General features: G+C 42.3%; 1 protein-coding gene across 6 annotated transcripts in view; it reads right to left on the bottom strand.

Moving 5' to 3' along the window:
- Positions 1-15,847, bottom strand: part of Itgav (integrin subunit alpha V) — an 88,131-nt gene that overhangs the window by 66,934 nt on the left and 5,350 nt on the right. For 3 of the 6 annotated variants that reach the window (XR_010064598.1, NM_001398692.1, XM_063283421.1), the window contains exons 2-3: positions 9,773-9,903; positions 398-489 (exon numbers count right to left, since the gene is read on the bottom strand). Coding sequence is in view for 3 of the 6 variants with exons in the window: in NM_001398692.1 (NP_001385621.1) it covers positions 398-489; positions 9,773-9,903 (223 nt within the window). In the remaining 3 variants the exon portion in view is untranslated. Of the gene's footprint in view, positions 1-397; positions 490-9,772; positions 9,904-15,847 lie in introns of those variants that run through there. The other 3 variants (XR_010064599.1, NM_001398693.1, XM_039106447.1) reach the window with 2 other exon arrangements.

Here is a 15,847-nt window from a genome sequence, read left to right as displayed (position 1 = left end):
GAGGATGTTAGAAGTGGAGATGGTCCAGGTTAAAGGAACATCTTAAACAACTGTTTAACCAGAGGAACAGGACTGCAGCAAAAGAGAAGACTAGAGGGTTGTTTACAGTTTTTAAAAAGGTAGGAAACCCTGTGATTAGCCAATGGCACAATGTGACTGACAGGAAAAACAGATGGAGACTACCTAACGGAGGAGGAAGAAACGGTGTGGCCAGGAGAGTGGAAGAGGCAGACGCCTAGGAGGGGAGGAGTAACACAAGCCCACAGGACGGCCTTCGATCAGAGGCCTGAACTAATGGCCAGACCAAATGTCACTACCAACTTGAACATACAAAACTTCCTGTGCTCCACACAAACCGGCTCCACTCCCTCAGCTGAGGTAGTTCCTAAAGACTTACCAAGATTTTATCCTGCTTTGACCTCACGGAGGCTCCAAACCACTGGTGGGATTTAAACTCCAGTGGGTCATCTTTGGCATAATCTCGATTGCCTGGAAAAGAATAGTGTGCATGTGGTCAGAAACAAAGCAGACTGTTCTCAGAACAAGAGAATGTATTTCTATCTGGCCAGGTTCAGAACAGTGTGCCTTTGTGGTGGGCAGGGGGCACAGAGCCCTTAGTCCCAGCACCTAGGAGGCAGGCAGATTTCTGTGAGTCAAAGCCCACCTAGTCTACAAAGTGAATTCTAGGACAGCCAGAGCTACATACTATGATCACATCTCAAAAAAACAAAAACAAAAACAAAAAAACAAAAGAACAAAAAGAGAGAGAGAGAGAGAGAGAGAGAGAGAGAGAGAGAGACAAGTCCCTTTGATTAGTCAAATACTTTGCCTACATCGCAGGTATCTCTTGTACTTTACATAGCTTAGGGAGATTAGCCAGGAAGTGGGTGAGGCTGGAGAGATAGATAGTTTAGTCGTTAAATTCTTTCCTGGGGCTGGAGAGATGGCTCAGTGGTTAAGGGCACTGACTAATCTTCCCAAAGGACCTAGGTTCAATTCCCAGCACCACACGACAGCTCACAATTGTCTATGACTCCAGTTCTAGGGGCTGTGATATCCTCACAAGCAGGATGCAAGTAGGCAGAATGCCAGTGTGAATAAAATAAAAATAAATCATAAAAAGGAAGAAATATTTACAAACATTTTAAAAAGGTCTTTCCTGTTCTTGCTGAAGACTGGAGCTTAGTTCCCAGAACTCCTTGGCAACTCACAACCACCTGCAACTCCAGTTGTCCTGGGATGTCAGAAGAGGGTATCCCTACACACACATGTTGCACTGACATGCATGCAGGCAAAACGCCAATGCACATAATATTAAAATTAAATCTTAAAAAGAAGACAGACAAAGGCATGGAAGTATGTCAGGTCTCTCAGGTTTACTGTTAAGACCGTCAATTACATCACAGATGTGGAAAGGCATCATAAGCCAGGTGTCCCAGTTAGGTTACTTAAGTCGTTGAGTAACTGTAACAAACGCCGTGACCGCCTGTTATGTTCCCAGGCATTCCTGCCGTAGCACAAAGACACGTGTGAATGTCAGGACGCAGGAAACCCCGATGGATGGCAAAGAGTAGCAAAATAAAGCTGTACGTAAAGACAGGCCTAAATGCCACAAAGGAATGACCTCTGCTGACATTTCGGCTTCTCTCGTAAGAACGCTTTCATGAGCATAAAGCGTGTATTTTCACCCATAAGTAAGTATTTCAAGCTAAATATCTAAGAAACACTAAACGTATTACTAATATACATATTACCATTTTCCCTCCAAACAGCAATTGGTCAGGATGGATCTTTGGTACCATCTTGAATGTTATACAACAGCCCATTTCAAAGCCATATAATGGTTTAGTGAATCCCTTGTGTCTCTCTCTGTCTCTAGTGAAGGGCTATTTCAGACTGATTTATGAAATCTTCATAGATAACCTTTCAGGTCAAATCTATGTGTTCTTTCACTACACGTGGGAATCTCAACGAAGCACGTCACTGGGGTCTAGGACACAGGTCCATGGCTAAGTTAAGGTAATAAATCCCCTGAGAGCATGGCACACTATGGATGACGATTCTAATGGACATACTTCTACGAAAGCCCCAAGATACGCCCGTTTTGATATCTAAGTCCTGCCCTACTCCTGTCTTCAGTCCACAGAACTAGGTAGTCTCGTTTCTATACATAGCCTTTGTATTCAAGGCTCATTTGCCTGGAAAAGTTCATTCCTTCCGCCTGAAATTCTAGGCTACCTGAAAATCCACCCATGGCCTAAGGCATGACACAGTTTCTTATGCCACTAGCTCAAAGCCTTCCATGACCTGGATGGGGCAAACCTTTGGGAGATGTGCAAGGTAGAGCCTATGTGGATGAGTGAGGCAGTGTGCGTGCTGACCCTTTTTAGGGATATTGAGCATGAGCTAAAGAGTTTGTGCTTTTTGAAAGTGGATCTGGTTTGGGGGAGAATGAGTGAAGAACTTGGACGCTGTCACAAACATTGTGAGGAGAGACACGGAGGGATAGGGCCCCTTTGACTTCACGTATATGGCTCGACACAACCCTGAGGCTACTCCCGTGACCACTGCCCTGGCTGGTGCCAGTTCCAATTCCACCGGGTCCTTCGGTACTCATGACCACACCCAGGGAGACTGCAGCCCTTCTGGATGTTTGTCAGGAACCCACTGCTGACTGAGGATGACCAAGCAAGCCCAGCAGCCTTCCTCAAGATGAAGGCTATGACCTCCAGGATGTCTGTGGCAGATCCTCCAGAATGCTGTATGAGTGCAGCATGGAGGTGGGAGGGGGCGAGTATGCACTCGACCCTAACGCCAGAGGAGGAACAACAGCTCCTGCAAGCCCAAGTCAGCATGAGAGCCACGTTGGCCCAGAGACTGGACCTCCCTCCCGGTGAAGAACTGCCCTCTCCCCCTACGAGAGTACTTCAAGTATTTTTTCTCAGAGCTCCCTTCCTCTTCACAATGAATCATACAGCGAAAAGGGAGGCTTTCCTAGAACCACAGCAGTCATCCTCCTGTGTATTTTCCCACCGCAGTGATTTCTTCTGTTTGTTTGAAAAGGAAGAACAAATCTTCTGTTTGGTTCCCAAGATGCAGATGCCTCTGCAACTCACTGTGGTGGTGGGAAGCGCCCACTATTGTGCACAAGATCTTCATGGGACAGCGCATAGTGTGTCCCCAAGTGTCTGTTTTCTGTTGTGACGTTTAAAACATATTATAGAGTTATAAAAAGAAAGAAATGAAGGAAGAGAGGGAGGGAGGGAGGGAATCCTGTTTTGTTTTGTTTTGTTTTGTTTTGTTTTGTTGTTGACACAAGGTTTCTCTGTGTAGCCCTGGCTGTCCTGGAACTCGCTCTGTAGACCAGGCTGACCTCAAACTCAGAGATTTGCCTGTCTCTGCCTCCCCAGTGCTGGGATTAAAAGCATGTGCTCCCACCACCGAAAAAAGAAAGAAGGAAAGAAAAAAAAAAGAGCTACCTTCTGCCATAATGCCTCTTGGAGACTTGTCTCTGTGCATATTGAGATTAGTGTAAGCTAGAGGAGTCAGCGAAAATACGTGCAAATTTCATATATTTGGTCTTTTACTTATCAAACCAGTTTAAAATCCATATGAAAACCTATTCACCACTTACTAAGAACAAATGAACACTGGTTAGAGGTTTTTTTGTTTTGTTTTGTTCTGTTTTTAAAGCATCAGACATCAGACATGTGTTTTGGATGTAAACAGAAATTTTAAAAGCTAATTTAATGCAGGCATTGTGCTACGAGTTTGTGATCCCAGCACTCAGGACACTGAGGTGGGTAAATCGTGATCTGCATGTTCTAGCAAGTAGAAGCCCTATCTTAAAAACAAAACAAAACAAAACAAAAAACATTAAATTAAATATTAGAAGGTCTGGTTTCCTTAGGGCAGTGGTGCTCAACTTTCCTGACCCTGCGACCCTTTAATACAGTTGGTTCTCAACCTTCCTAACACTGTGACCCTTTAATACATTTCTTCATGTTGTGGTAACCCCCAACCATGAAACTGTTTCACTGCTACTTCGTAACTGTCATTTTGCTACTGCTATGAACGGTAATGAATTCTTCTAGAGATAAAGTTGCCAAAGGGTTCTCAACTGAAAACTACTACCTTAGGGAAAGCAGAGCAGCACAAGGGGCACTCATTCCAAAACAACTTGGAGCTTCTCTGAAACCTAGAAATGTGCAGAATCAACAGCCATGCCTTAAAGCACCGTGAGTTTAACTTTTCTCAGTTCTGAAGCTGGAGAGATGCCACAGAGTTTAGAGCACTGGCTGCTCTTCCAGGGGATCTGTCCAGTTGGATTCCTAGGACCCGCATGGCAGGTCACAACCAATCGTATTTTCAGTTCTAGGGGATCCAGTGGTTTAACTTCTCGACAGGTACTACACATGTGATGTACAGACACACACACAAGCAAAATACTCACACACATAAAATAAACCCTCACTAAATGTCCAATTGCATCACTAAGTACAGCTGGTATGTATATGCACTGGCCTATACTGACACCCAAAGTTAAGTCCATAATCATAAAAATACACGCACACCCACCCCATCTACTACTTCTATGGCCTCCCGCTTCAACAGTCACAATTTCAGATCTCCATCCTTTCAAGAAGCTTGCTCCAAAGAAAGTCTGTCTTCTAACTAAGAGCCCAAGTCTTAAAATACTAGAGTCCACATCAGACGGTGGCTCCACTGAAAGAAAGTGTGAATAGAGTGGGCGGGATAGAGCAAGGAAAGGCCGCTCTCCAAACAAACCCACAGGCGGCTCATTCATGACCTGGAGGGACTGGCAGCCACTCTGGAACACAGGAGGGAAGTAAATATTTTGAGTCACAGTGCCCTGAAGTTCTGCCCACCCGTTGTCACTATGCTGAAACGCCCAGATTCCTGGACTGTGCTGCCACTCTTAAAAAGGAAATAAAACACAAACCAGGGATTCCAAGGCTGGAAGAAATGCTGTTTGTCTGTTTCTTACCTCCAATGTGCTGGACAACTGACTCACATTACCCAAACAAACTTCAAAGGAGGACAATGCATCAGGGCACACTTTTAATTCTAGCACTTGGGAGGCAGAAGCAGGCAGATCTTCGTGAGTTCAAGTCTAGCCTGATACATAAATCAAGTTCCAGGACAGCCAAAACTACACAGAGAAACCCTATCTTAAAACAAATAAAATAAATATAATCATGAGGCAAATCACTAGAGACTTGAAAATTAAACTCTTTTTTTTTTTTTTTTTTTTTTTTTTTTGCAAGCTTCCAAAAATGTGTTCTTTGCACCCTCACCAAACTCCCAGGAGGGAATGTTTCAGGGCAGAAGCTGTGACAAGAGCACCCAGTCAGTGTGAGTATCTAATGCTCCTTTTGATGGTCTCCTCTCTCCAGAGTATTTCACAATATGCAGACATGCAGGGCTCAGCTTGTTGGGGAACTAAAACACCACTAACATACTGCTGAATTTTAAGACGAAGATACCCTGTTACCCTAAAACTCAGTGTTTGTCTCTTCTTTCTATGATTAAAGAACATCTTTTGGGCAAGATTATGCCACTCTTTTTGAAAGAGAAATATTGAAACATTAAAAAGAAATGAGAGTAAGCTTCTATTTAGAAGTTAAATGTGTTTTCAGTCACTGGGTTCCTACTCATTACTATGAGTTCTATGAATAACTAGATGGTTTAGGTCCTTAGAGAATTTGTTGGTTTTTGTTTGCTAAAACAAGCTGTTAAAACAATGTCATCCCGTATTAATCCTGGAGTAAAACAAGTACTTCAAAAACCTCCTCAAGCAGATTTTTACCCCAAATACAACTTCAACTCGGATATTACTAAAAAATAAGTTTGGATGAAAGAAAAAAACTCTCAATAGAAGTTATTATTTCTGTGACACTTGCAAGGTCAGAGAAAGAAAGCCCTTTGATCATTCATTAAATGCATTAATGAATCCATTCATTAAATGCAGCAGTGAGACCCAAGGCCTCTGCTGCCCATGGTAAGAAGCACACCTGTGGGAGCAATGTAGCTGACAGCTGTCATTCTGCTGGTCACCACGGTGATTCAGCCGATCTAGTTAGTATATGTCTCCTCCCTCTCTGCTACTCTATGTGTCCCTACTAAAGTTGCATGCTGCTACTAATTTCCACAGAACTATCTAGAAACATTGTTTACCTAAGACAGCTATCCTCTAAAGATAAACAAGAAGAGTCAGCAAAGTGTATCGGGAAGACACAGGCAGGGGTTCATTTTTCTGGGTACCAGCAGTGTTTGTTTAGAGTTATACAAACTCTCTCTCTTCATCCCATGAGCCATCTCCGAGGTTCTGCAGGAACACAGCACAAAGAACACAGACAGGCCTGTATGAGCCGGCACTGCTCTCTCAATGCTGGATTGTTTCCTGCTAGTGTTGGGGAGGAAGTGATCTGAGAGCTTCAAACAGTTTCAAACAAAGTCCCTTTACTGGAGATTTAAAAAGAATAAATAAATAAATAAATAAAATTGACCCAAATCTTGAAAGAATGGGCAAGAGTCAGATCAAACTACGAGAAGCAGGATTTACAGGGTCCTGTGAAAATGGTTGGTCAAATGTTACAGATATTAAATAAGCTGTTGTTAGCTATATGTTAATCGATAATAAAAGAACTAGACAAAATTATGTATTCCTAAGGTGCTTATGAGACCTCCAATCACACAATTCTGAACCAGGAGATGACTGATTCTGTCAGGAGATACCTGTTCATTAAAGAAAAATCTTTAGTCTAAATTCATGTTGTAGCAAAGAACACTATGTTTCATTTTGTTTTAACTTTGTATGTCATAAGGCTACTATAAGTGTACAATATAGACATATCTAAACTTGCAGAAAGCTGTTTAAGAGTCTACCTAAGGGTTTTAGTTTCAATAAGCTGGAAAGTGTTCACCACGGAGGCCATTTTTACATTTGTTATTTAAAGCAAAGCCTAGGAATGTGTGGGGAAATAACTTTACAGCATTCTTCTGGATGAGAGTCTGCGTGGCCAGGCTTGTTTGCGGCCTTCAGCTGAAACCTTCTAGAACCATGCTTGAGTGTTGCAGTAGCGGGATGTTCAGGGTGAAAGGGGAGTCCTACATTTGACCTTCTCTAGGATGAAGCTATATCCTTCTGCTACTTCTCAAAGACACTATTAGTAAGCTTGCAGTCGAGCCTGTATTTCTAAGGAAAGAGGCATGTGTTCCTTCCCCAGTGGAGATCAACAGCCTATGTTTCTAGAAGGGGAGGATGTAGGGCGTGTTATAAATGCTTTCATAAGTGTGGATGCACACATTCATGCTCACGTATGCTGAGGCCAGAAGCCTGGTGTCCTCTTTTTTCACTCTCTGTCTTATTCCCATGAGACAGGGTCTCTCACTGACCTGAACCGAAGCAGTCAGCGTGTCCCAGTGACCCTCCTGTCTCTGCCAGCCACAGGGCTGGAGTAAGAGGCACATGAGGCTACTTCCAGCTGGAAAAGATTCTTTTTATAAATAAAATTGGGCAGTCGTCGGTCTGTTAGTAACATCTGCTTCCTTGGAAAAGGAAACATACGTGGCAATAAGAGGGTTTTGCCAAAAGTCACGATAACAGATTATAACATAAACCAAGACATAATCCACTTAATAGCCACAATTATCGTTATGTTTTTCCTTTCTTGTAATTCCTTCTTCATGATTACCCTTCACCCAGTTTTAGTAAGACGCTGTAATAAACAATCCATTCTTCCCTGGTATGGTATAGCACTTTGCTATCTTTAAAGTACATTCAGAGACACGAACTCCTTTGATCTACGTGACAACTCTGCTTTCTCTGACAAACTGAGAAACTGATGCCAGCAAAGGAGCAAAGCCTATTTATATAAACACAGCTCCTGCTGGAAACAGCTTTCGGCAGAGCCAATATCAAATTTTAAAACACGGAAAGAGGTTCTGGCCAACAGAGGTATAGGTCCTACTTCCCAGAATCTTCTTAAGTAATACACAAAATCCTAAGCCATAATAGGCTCGCTCGCTCAGCAGATCTGATGGGCCACATCGTCTGAAAAGGTGTGGGTGTGTCCAAGAGGAGCCAGGACTCATCACTGAACCCTGAGAACACTGCTGGCCTTAGCTGAAGGAAGAAGCCAGAAGCTCCAAGTTCCCCACTATTGGCTCTCAGAGAAATAGGGTTGCTCACTTGACTTTAGTCCAGTAAGATCCATCACAGAAATCTATCTTCTAGGACTGACCAAAATGAACCTGGGTTGTTTAAAGACATCTAGAACTGAAGGGAAGGCTCAGTGGTCATGTTTTCCACACACAGGTCCAGAGTTCAATTTCCAGCAATAAAAAAGAAGAAACCAGAGTTGACATAGTTCATGACACCAAATAGGGAACTAATATTGACTTGAAGACAAAACAGAAGTAACAGATTCTATTAGCTTGCTATAAGGATAGTCTCCACATTCAACTATACAGTTTAACTGCACAGTTATGTATGTACCACATGCTTGCCTCATACCCACAGAGGTCATAAGACGAACCCCCTGGAACTGCAGTTACAGATGGTTGTGAACTATCATGTGGGTGCTCCCAACCACACCCGAGACCTCTCAAAATTACAAGGTCTCTTAACTGCTGAGCCACCTCTTCAGCCTCTCCCCAAACTTTTAAAAATATATATAAGAATATGCCAACATAAATGTACATATGAGTCTAAATACTTTATTCCAACAATGTAAATATAAAATTTGAATTAACTCTCATCTTCCCCTAGGTTAACTCTTTTTTACTACCACCACCTTGACTGACATTAAAATTTGTTCCAAAAATAAAATTATCCTGTTATCAGTAACACAATATAAATTTCCAGTACATTTTAAATAAAAATGTGTTTATGATTTTTTTTTGTCACCTAAATCTAATTGACTGCTCAAGATGATTCCTCAACTTCTGTTTTTGTTTTTCGAATCACACCAAGCCCAGGAATCATTGATGAATCGAGAGGTAATCGGCAGTAGTCAGTGAATCCTGCTTCAACTTGGCTCACAGTAAAACAGCAACAGTCGCTCCTGTTCCTGAGAGCTCCCTATTCCCAGAAGAGATGTAAACTTATCTTAATAGATTTTCCCAAAATGTCTACATATTGACACTGTAAGTTTCCGTTGGAAGACATCCAAATACACAGAATTGCTATAGCAAAACACATACAATCATTTATTTATACAGACATCTCCCTATGGATGTAGGGTGATGATGTTTCTTACATGTTACTTTTTAAAAGGATTTATTGACTTGTATTTATGTGTATGAGTGTTTTGCCTACACACATGTATGTGTGCCATGTGCATGACCAGTGCCTTTGGAGCCAGAAGAGGGTACTGGATCCCCCAGAAAGGGTGTTACAAATGCTTGTCAGCTGCCAAGTGGATCCTGGGAACTGAACCCCAGTCCTCTGCAAAAGCCACGAGTGTTCTTAAACACTGAGCCATCTCCCCAGCTCTGTTGTTACATTAAAACAAAAATAAAAACAAGACAAGAAAACAGATAAAATGAGGTAAGTATATGGTGCCACAAGCCTTTAATCACTGCTGTCAGAAGGTAGAGGCAGGCAGATCTCTGTGAGTTCAAAGCCAACCTGGTCTACATAACAAGCTCCATGCTAGTCAAGGATACATAGTGAGACCCTGTCTCCAAAACCAACGGACCAACCAAATGGCATAAATCAAGAGACTACAACAGAGTCAAGGTTTACCTGTTGAATCAAATTCAATGGGCTGGCACCGGCGGCTGGATGAGCAGTCACATTTGAGAACTTGCCCTCCTTCTATAATCCCAGGCTGGGTTGTGTTTGCTTTTGGGGCTCCCACCAGGAGGAACATCCTGCTAAAACACAAAGGCCACGTGATATTTCAAATGACACGAAGTATAATATTTATATTATGATTTATGACAAAACATTCTTTTGATATTACCCACAAATACTTTTAAAAAACTACTTTGGATGGCTTAATCTCCCCACTATAAGATAATTTCTCTTGCATTCACTTAAAATGTACATTATCCAAACTGTATATCTTATTTTTTAGATTTATTTATTTTATATATATGAGTGTTTTACCTACATGTATATATCTGTATTTATGCCTGCACCTATTGAGTTCAGAAGATAGTGCTTACTAATACCCTGGAAATGAAGTTACAAATGGTTGTAAGCTACTTGTAGATGCTGGAGATTGAATCTGGGTCCTCTAAAAGAACAGCCAGTGCTCTTAACCACTAAGCTATCTCCTTAACCCCAAACTATACATTTTAAGTTCATACAGTTTCTTGGACCAGTGAGGTAGTAAAGGTGATTGTTGCCAAGTCTGAAGACCTAAGTTCCATTCCCAGAAACTATATGGTAGAAAAGAAAACCAACTCCTGAAAGTCGTCCTCTGACCTCCATGCATGTTCACCATACCAGGCTCTCTCTCTCTCTCTCTCTCAATGTACTCTGTCCTTTCTGAGCTCCCAGAGATCCCCCAGTCTCTGCCTCCAGATACTAAGATAAAAAACCATGTGTACCTCCATTCCTTCTCTCTCTCTCTCTCTCTCTCTCTCACACACACACACACACACACACACACACACACACTGTACTCTGTCCCTTCTGAGCTCGCAGAGATCCCCCCGTCTCTGCCTCCAGATACTAAGATAAAAAGCATGTGTACCTCCATTCCTGCCTAGCTTTTGGTTTCCTTCTCATTCAAAAAATCATGTGGAGCTTGAACATATTTGCTGCATCAGGCTCAGTTCTGGCACTAAAGATGCCTGGTCTAGACACTGTCCTCTCCAAAGAAACCAAGCCAGCAAACAAATCATGCGACATTACTCTGAAGGAGACCAACAATTGGCTAAGGAAGATGATTTCTTGGGAGTAAAGAGGGCAGAGCTTCCTTAGATAAAGGAAAGTTACTTTCATGGAAGGGAGGAAAAAGAGTTCCTTTGGTTAAAGGGAACTCTCTCCAAGAAGGTGTCAGGGGAACGGAAAGGGGGATCTTTAGAGATAGAGTAGTCAGTCGAGGAAATGATCTCTGGAGATAGCACAGTGGACTGAGAGGAGCCTGCTCAGGGGAGAGAGCTGTAGGAGAGGAGGGAAGGAAGGAGGGTGAAGAGGTGGGTGGGACTCCTTAAGCACTGCATAATGATCCTGGGTAGGAAAGAACTTAGTCTCCAGGACAGAAGAGACAAGGGGTATTGCTAAGCAGAGAGAGCAAGCTAGGAGTGGCCCAAAATAACAGCCTGGAGCCTGGCAAAAGCTAAATCATAAAGTCCCTTTCACACATAGGAAAACCATCTGTTTTTTCTCAGTTCCATTTAAACCCTTAGGAGACGGAACTCTCTTGACTTTGGAGAATTAAAGAAAAAGAAAAAAAATGGAACAAAGAAAGCTCAGGGAGGGGATGGTGAGCTCCATTAGCCAAGGGAGATGGAGAAAGAGTTAAGAAATACTGTGAACAGAATGAACAGGGAGAGATAGCACCTAGGCTTTAACATAGAAATGGGGAAAACAGAAAAACACCATCCAACTCTTCACATTCTACGTGCTATTCGAGCAAGTAGGGGAGAGGAAGGCAGATTCCAGAAAAACATGAACTCAGTTCTCAGTCTGTCCCATCCCTCTGTCTGTAAGTCCCAACACAAAATGGAGACCTGTACCCAGGAGGAGTTGGTATAGAAGACAGACAAGAGTAAGTAAGTTTTGAGGGAGAAGGGAGAAAAAGAAACTCTCCACCTTGCTTTTCAAGGAACTGACAGATTAGTTTAGCAAATGCAGAGAGACCGGTAGAGAAGGAAGCAGCACTCCATAGATACTGCCCATCTCCACCGTTCCATCTGGCTAGACAAGTCACTTAAGTGCTCGCAAAGTATAACTTACAATTACAAACCAATGTACATCGTAGATATAAGATGCACGTATCGTAACTTTTTAAAATCAGTTCAACCTCCCTTATTCTGGGTAGTATCAGTCAGATCTCAGCTAGACCAAAAAAGAGGGCTGCTTTGTGGACTGCTAGGTAGTAAGTATCCCTTACTTATCTTGAAACCCACACATTCAAACTCCAAATTAAACTCCAAACCAAGCCACACCCTGTTTAATAAATCTTTATGTAGTCATGTTTGGCAGCAGTATAAAACACCAGTGCTGGCTTTCTCCCATCATAGCAATGATTCTGACTAAGAAATCAGCTTTATTGTCACTCAGCAAGAATCTTTCTTTCACAGAAAAAAAAAGAAAAAAAATATATATATATATATAGGGTTGAGCGTGAGATTTGTATCACCCACCAGATAAAGAAATTCCTTGTCATTACAATACCCTGTATTCTTTCAGAACTTGATTAGCATAGGCAAATTAGAATATGGGGTTTTGCTATAAGTATAGAAATTTACCAGGGCAAATCTAGCTGTAAATACATAAAGTGTGTGTGTGTGTGTGTGTGTGTGTGTGTGTGTGTGCGTGCGTGCGTGTGTGTGTGTGTGTGTGTGTGCGTGTGCGTGTGTGTGTGTGTGTCTTGTGTGTGTGTGTGTGTGTGTGTGTGTGTGCGTGTGTATGTTTTCCTCTCAATTAGATCAAAAATGTAGCCACAAGTCTGGACACGCAGCTGAGTGGCACAGCCCTTGACTAGCACCACCAAAGCCTGAGGTTGGACCTCTAGTACCACAAAACCAGGCAAAGTGAGCAGGAGGTGTAGTTCATTTGATAGAGTGCTTTGCCTAGTTTGCAAAAACAAACAAAGAAAACAAAAAAAAAAAAAGTCCTAAATTCAACCCCTAGTACCAACTAAAATCAGGTGTGATGGCACATGCCCATAATGGCATCATACAGGAGACAGGAGGGTCAGAAGCTCAAAGCCAACCTTGGCTACATAACGCTTTGTGATACATTCAGAGCCAGCCTGAGCTACATGAAACCCTCTCTCAAAAAACATTTTTTTTTGAGAATGGGGTTTTGAGAAAACTTTTTTTGGGGGCAGTGGGGTGGAGGAAGAGATACCATAAATGTTGGTTTTTATCTACAATATTTCCAATGCACTCTGAGAAAGAGAATAATTCAGGCAAGTGCATTGCTTTTCTTTTGGGGTTCTAATAAAACTTTATTTACAAAGGCAGGCAGTGGAGAGATGTGGTCCATGGACTGTGATTTTCTGACCAGTGGTTTCATCATTGGGGAACTGGGACAAAATCTCAAAAGAGAGAATGCTGTGGTTTGAGTGAGAATAGCTGCTCATAGGCTCAGGTATTTTAACACTTAGACCCCAGTCAGTGGTCTAAGAAATTTGGAGCAGTTATGGAAACTTTAGTGAATGTAGACTTGCTGAAGGATGTGTATCCAGGGGAAGGGACTTGAAGAGTACATAACTTCACCCCACATCAGTTCACTCTTTCTACTTTGAGTTCGGAGTCAAAATGTTAATCTCTCAGCTTCTTAGGCCAACCACCCACCATGCCTCCACCCCTGTATGGACTTTGCCTCTGGAACCGTAAGCCCAAATGAACTTTCCCTTTTTTAAGTTGATTTTGGCCTTGGTGTTTTAACACAGCAACAGAAACGTAACTAACACAGAGGGAAGTCTCTGTGGGATGTTGTCCTTCTACTGGGGATGGAGTGGGGAGCCCAGTTCCTTCTCCCTCCACGCAATGCTGTCAACTCTAGTACACATCCCTTCCCCTAACCTAACATTGAGGTGATGATCTATCCGGTATTTCCTATGCTCTGCCTTTTTCTCTCACCACATGAAGACTGAAATGCAAGCTTTGAGATCAGGAGATGGCTGAGTCATAAAGGAGCTAGTGATCTGATTACTTGGGACTATCTATGCTCTGCTTGTCAAAGTCTCCACCTTGAAGGACTTGGTTCCTTCCTTCGGAGTTCTTAAAGTGGCCATCAGAGCACAGATATACATGAGCCCTTAGTGTGTGGACCAATGAGGTTCTAAGTCAGAACAGCTGCTCCCAGATTTGCCTTGACACCCACAAGCAACTCACTTCTGGAGTGTCTTTTGCACATTTCTTTTCAGAGCCTTCTATAATTTTTTTCAAAACTATTCATTACTACTTATGAAGAAGTGCTTATTAGAATGTGAGGCTCTAACTCACTTCTGCCTGAGCAGGTAACAACACATTCATTAGCCATAGGTCTCTGTCTTACATCAACTACATACCAATAAGTCACTTCGAAAGTACTCCGACAGCTCTTGGGTCAAAGAAACCATACTTTCATTCGATTATTTAAATTGTCCTTAAAATAATTTCCTTATGTAACAATTCTATTTAATTTTGTACTTCAGATATCGTCTTGGCTTGGCCACTGTAAAACAGAGAGCACTCCTCGGTTATTAGGGGACGGTCTCTGGCTAAAGCTGAATAAAGGGCACAGTGGGAGAGCACTGAACAAAATGTCACTATGGGCAGCACACAGCCTGAGTGCTTGCCAGGAGTCCAGGAACCAAGCTGCTGCTTTCATCAGACTGACCGCACATCACAGGCATGAAAGGATGGTAATTAGAAGAGCTAATATTGATGTTCAACACACATCCCTACACACCCCTCATGTGCACTGTTGCCCACTGGTGAAACACATAAATAGAATAATAAAGAAGGAACATGGGAGAACTGTCAGGGTCAAACCCCAAGTTAATGATTAAAAAACAATAAAAAAACTAAAAATATGATTAACAGCTTTTTTTAATGCAAATATCAGTGTGATATTTGTTACTTTTTGGGAAAAGTAAAGAATCTTAAAAGGAAGTTACATATTGAGGAAGCTGGGCTGCTGCAGTGCACGCCTTTAATCCCAGCACTTGGCAGGCAGAGATAGGCAGATCTTTGAGTTAGAGGCCAGCCTGGTCTATAGAGTGAGTGCCAGGACAGGCAGGGCTACACAGAGAGACCAGGAAGAGAAGGAGAAAGAGGAAGAAAAGGAAGAGGAGCAGGAGGAGGAAGAGGAAGAGATGGTGGATGTGGTGTACACTTTGTGAAGGTGTATCTCTATCCTTCCTTGCCTGCCTAAGACACATCTGATTGGTTGAAATAAAAAGTCTATGACCTATAGCAAAAGGCAGAATAATAAGGTGGGACTTCTGGACAGAGAGAACAGGGGGGTGGGGCGGGACTCTGGGAAAGAGAATAGTGCAGGGGATGTGCCACTCAGACTCAGAGGAGGCATTATTTGAGAACTGGGGCAGGCATAGAAAGGTCACAGTTACAAGAAGGAGGAGGAGGAGAAGAAGAAAAGGAGGAAGAAGAAAGTTATTTATGCTACAAAAAAAAAAAAACAACCCAAAAGCCCACCAATGAAACACTTTATAAAAAGCAAATAATGTTACTTAAAAGTTAACTAAACCTGTCTGTGGACTGCAGCAGTCCAAGTATAGTAAAAGAGGCAACAGAATAGAAAAGTTGTTTGCAGTGTAACAAGTGGCACCACCCAGTGCAAACAGGATGGGAGGACTCACAAACAAGGCAAGTCAGCTAGAGGAGTCACTTGAAATCTCTGTTCTCAGTTCTCCAGAACAGAGGTACAATGCTCTGTCGTTACTTAAATTCTTTCCCAGGTGGCCAGTAGATAAATGAAAACAGACAGTATCTGAAAGCTTCCAAACAGTACGTGATGATACCATTAGCAATCAAAACAGTGGTTGATGTAATTAATAAGATACTTCCTAATGAAATAGGAAGTAATTTAAAGTCTGCCTTTAAGGACCTTTTCTTCCCTTGGTCTTCTCAAAGAGCCCTTAATGCTCAAGTCATTAACTCAAAGGAAAAGAGGAAAAGCAAAGGGCAG

Source organism: Rattus norvegicus, chromosome 3, assembly GCF_036323735.1.
Source record: "Rattus norvegicus strain BN/NHsdMcwi chromosome 3, GRCr8, whole genome shotgun sequence".
Taxonomy (NCBI): Eukaryota; Metazoa; Chordata; class Mammalia; order Rodentia; family Muridae; genus Rattus; species Rattus norvegicus.
The sequence above is the reverse complement of the archived record's forward strand: the minus strand, read 5'-3'. Positions and strand labels throughout refer to the sequence as shown.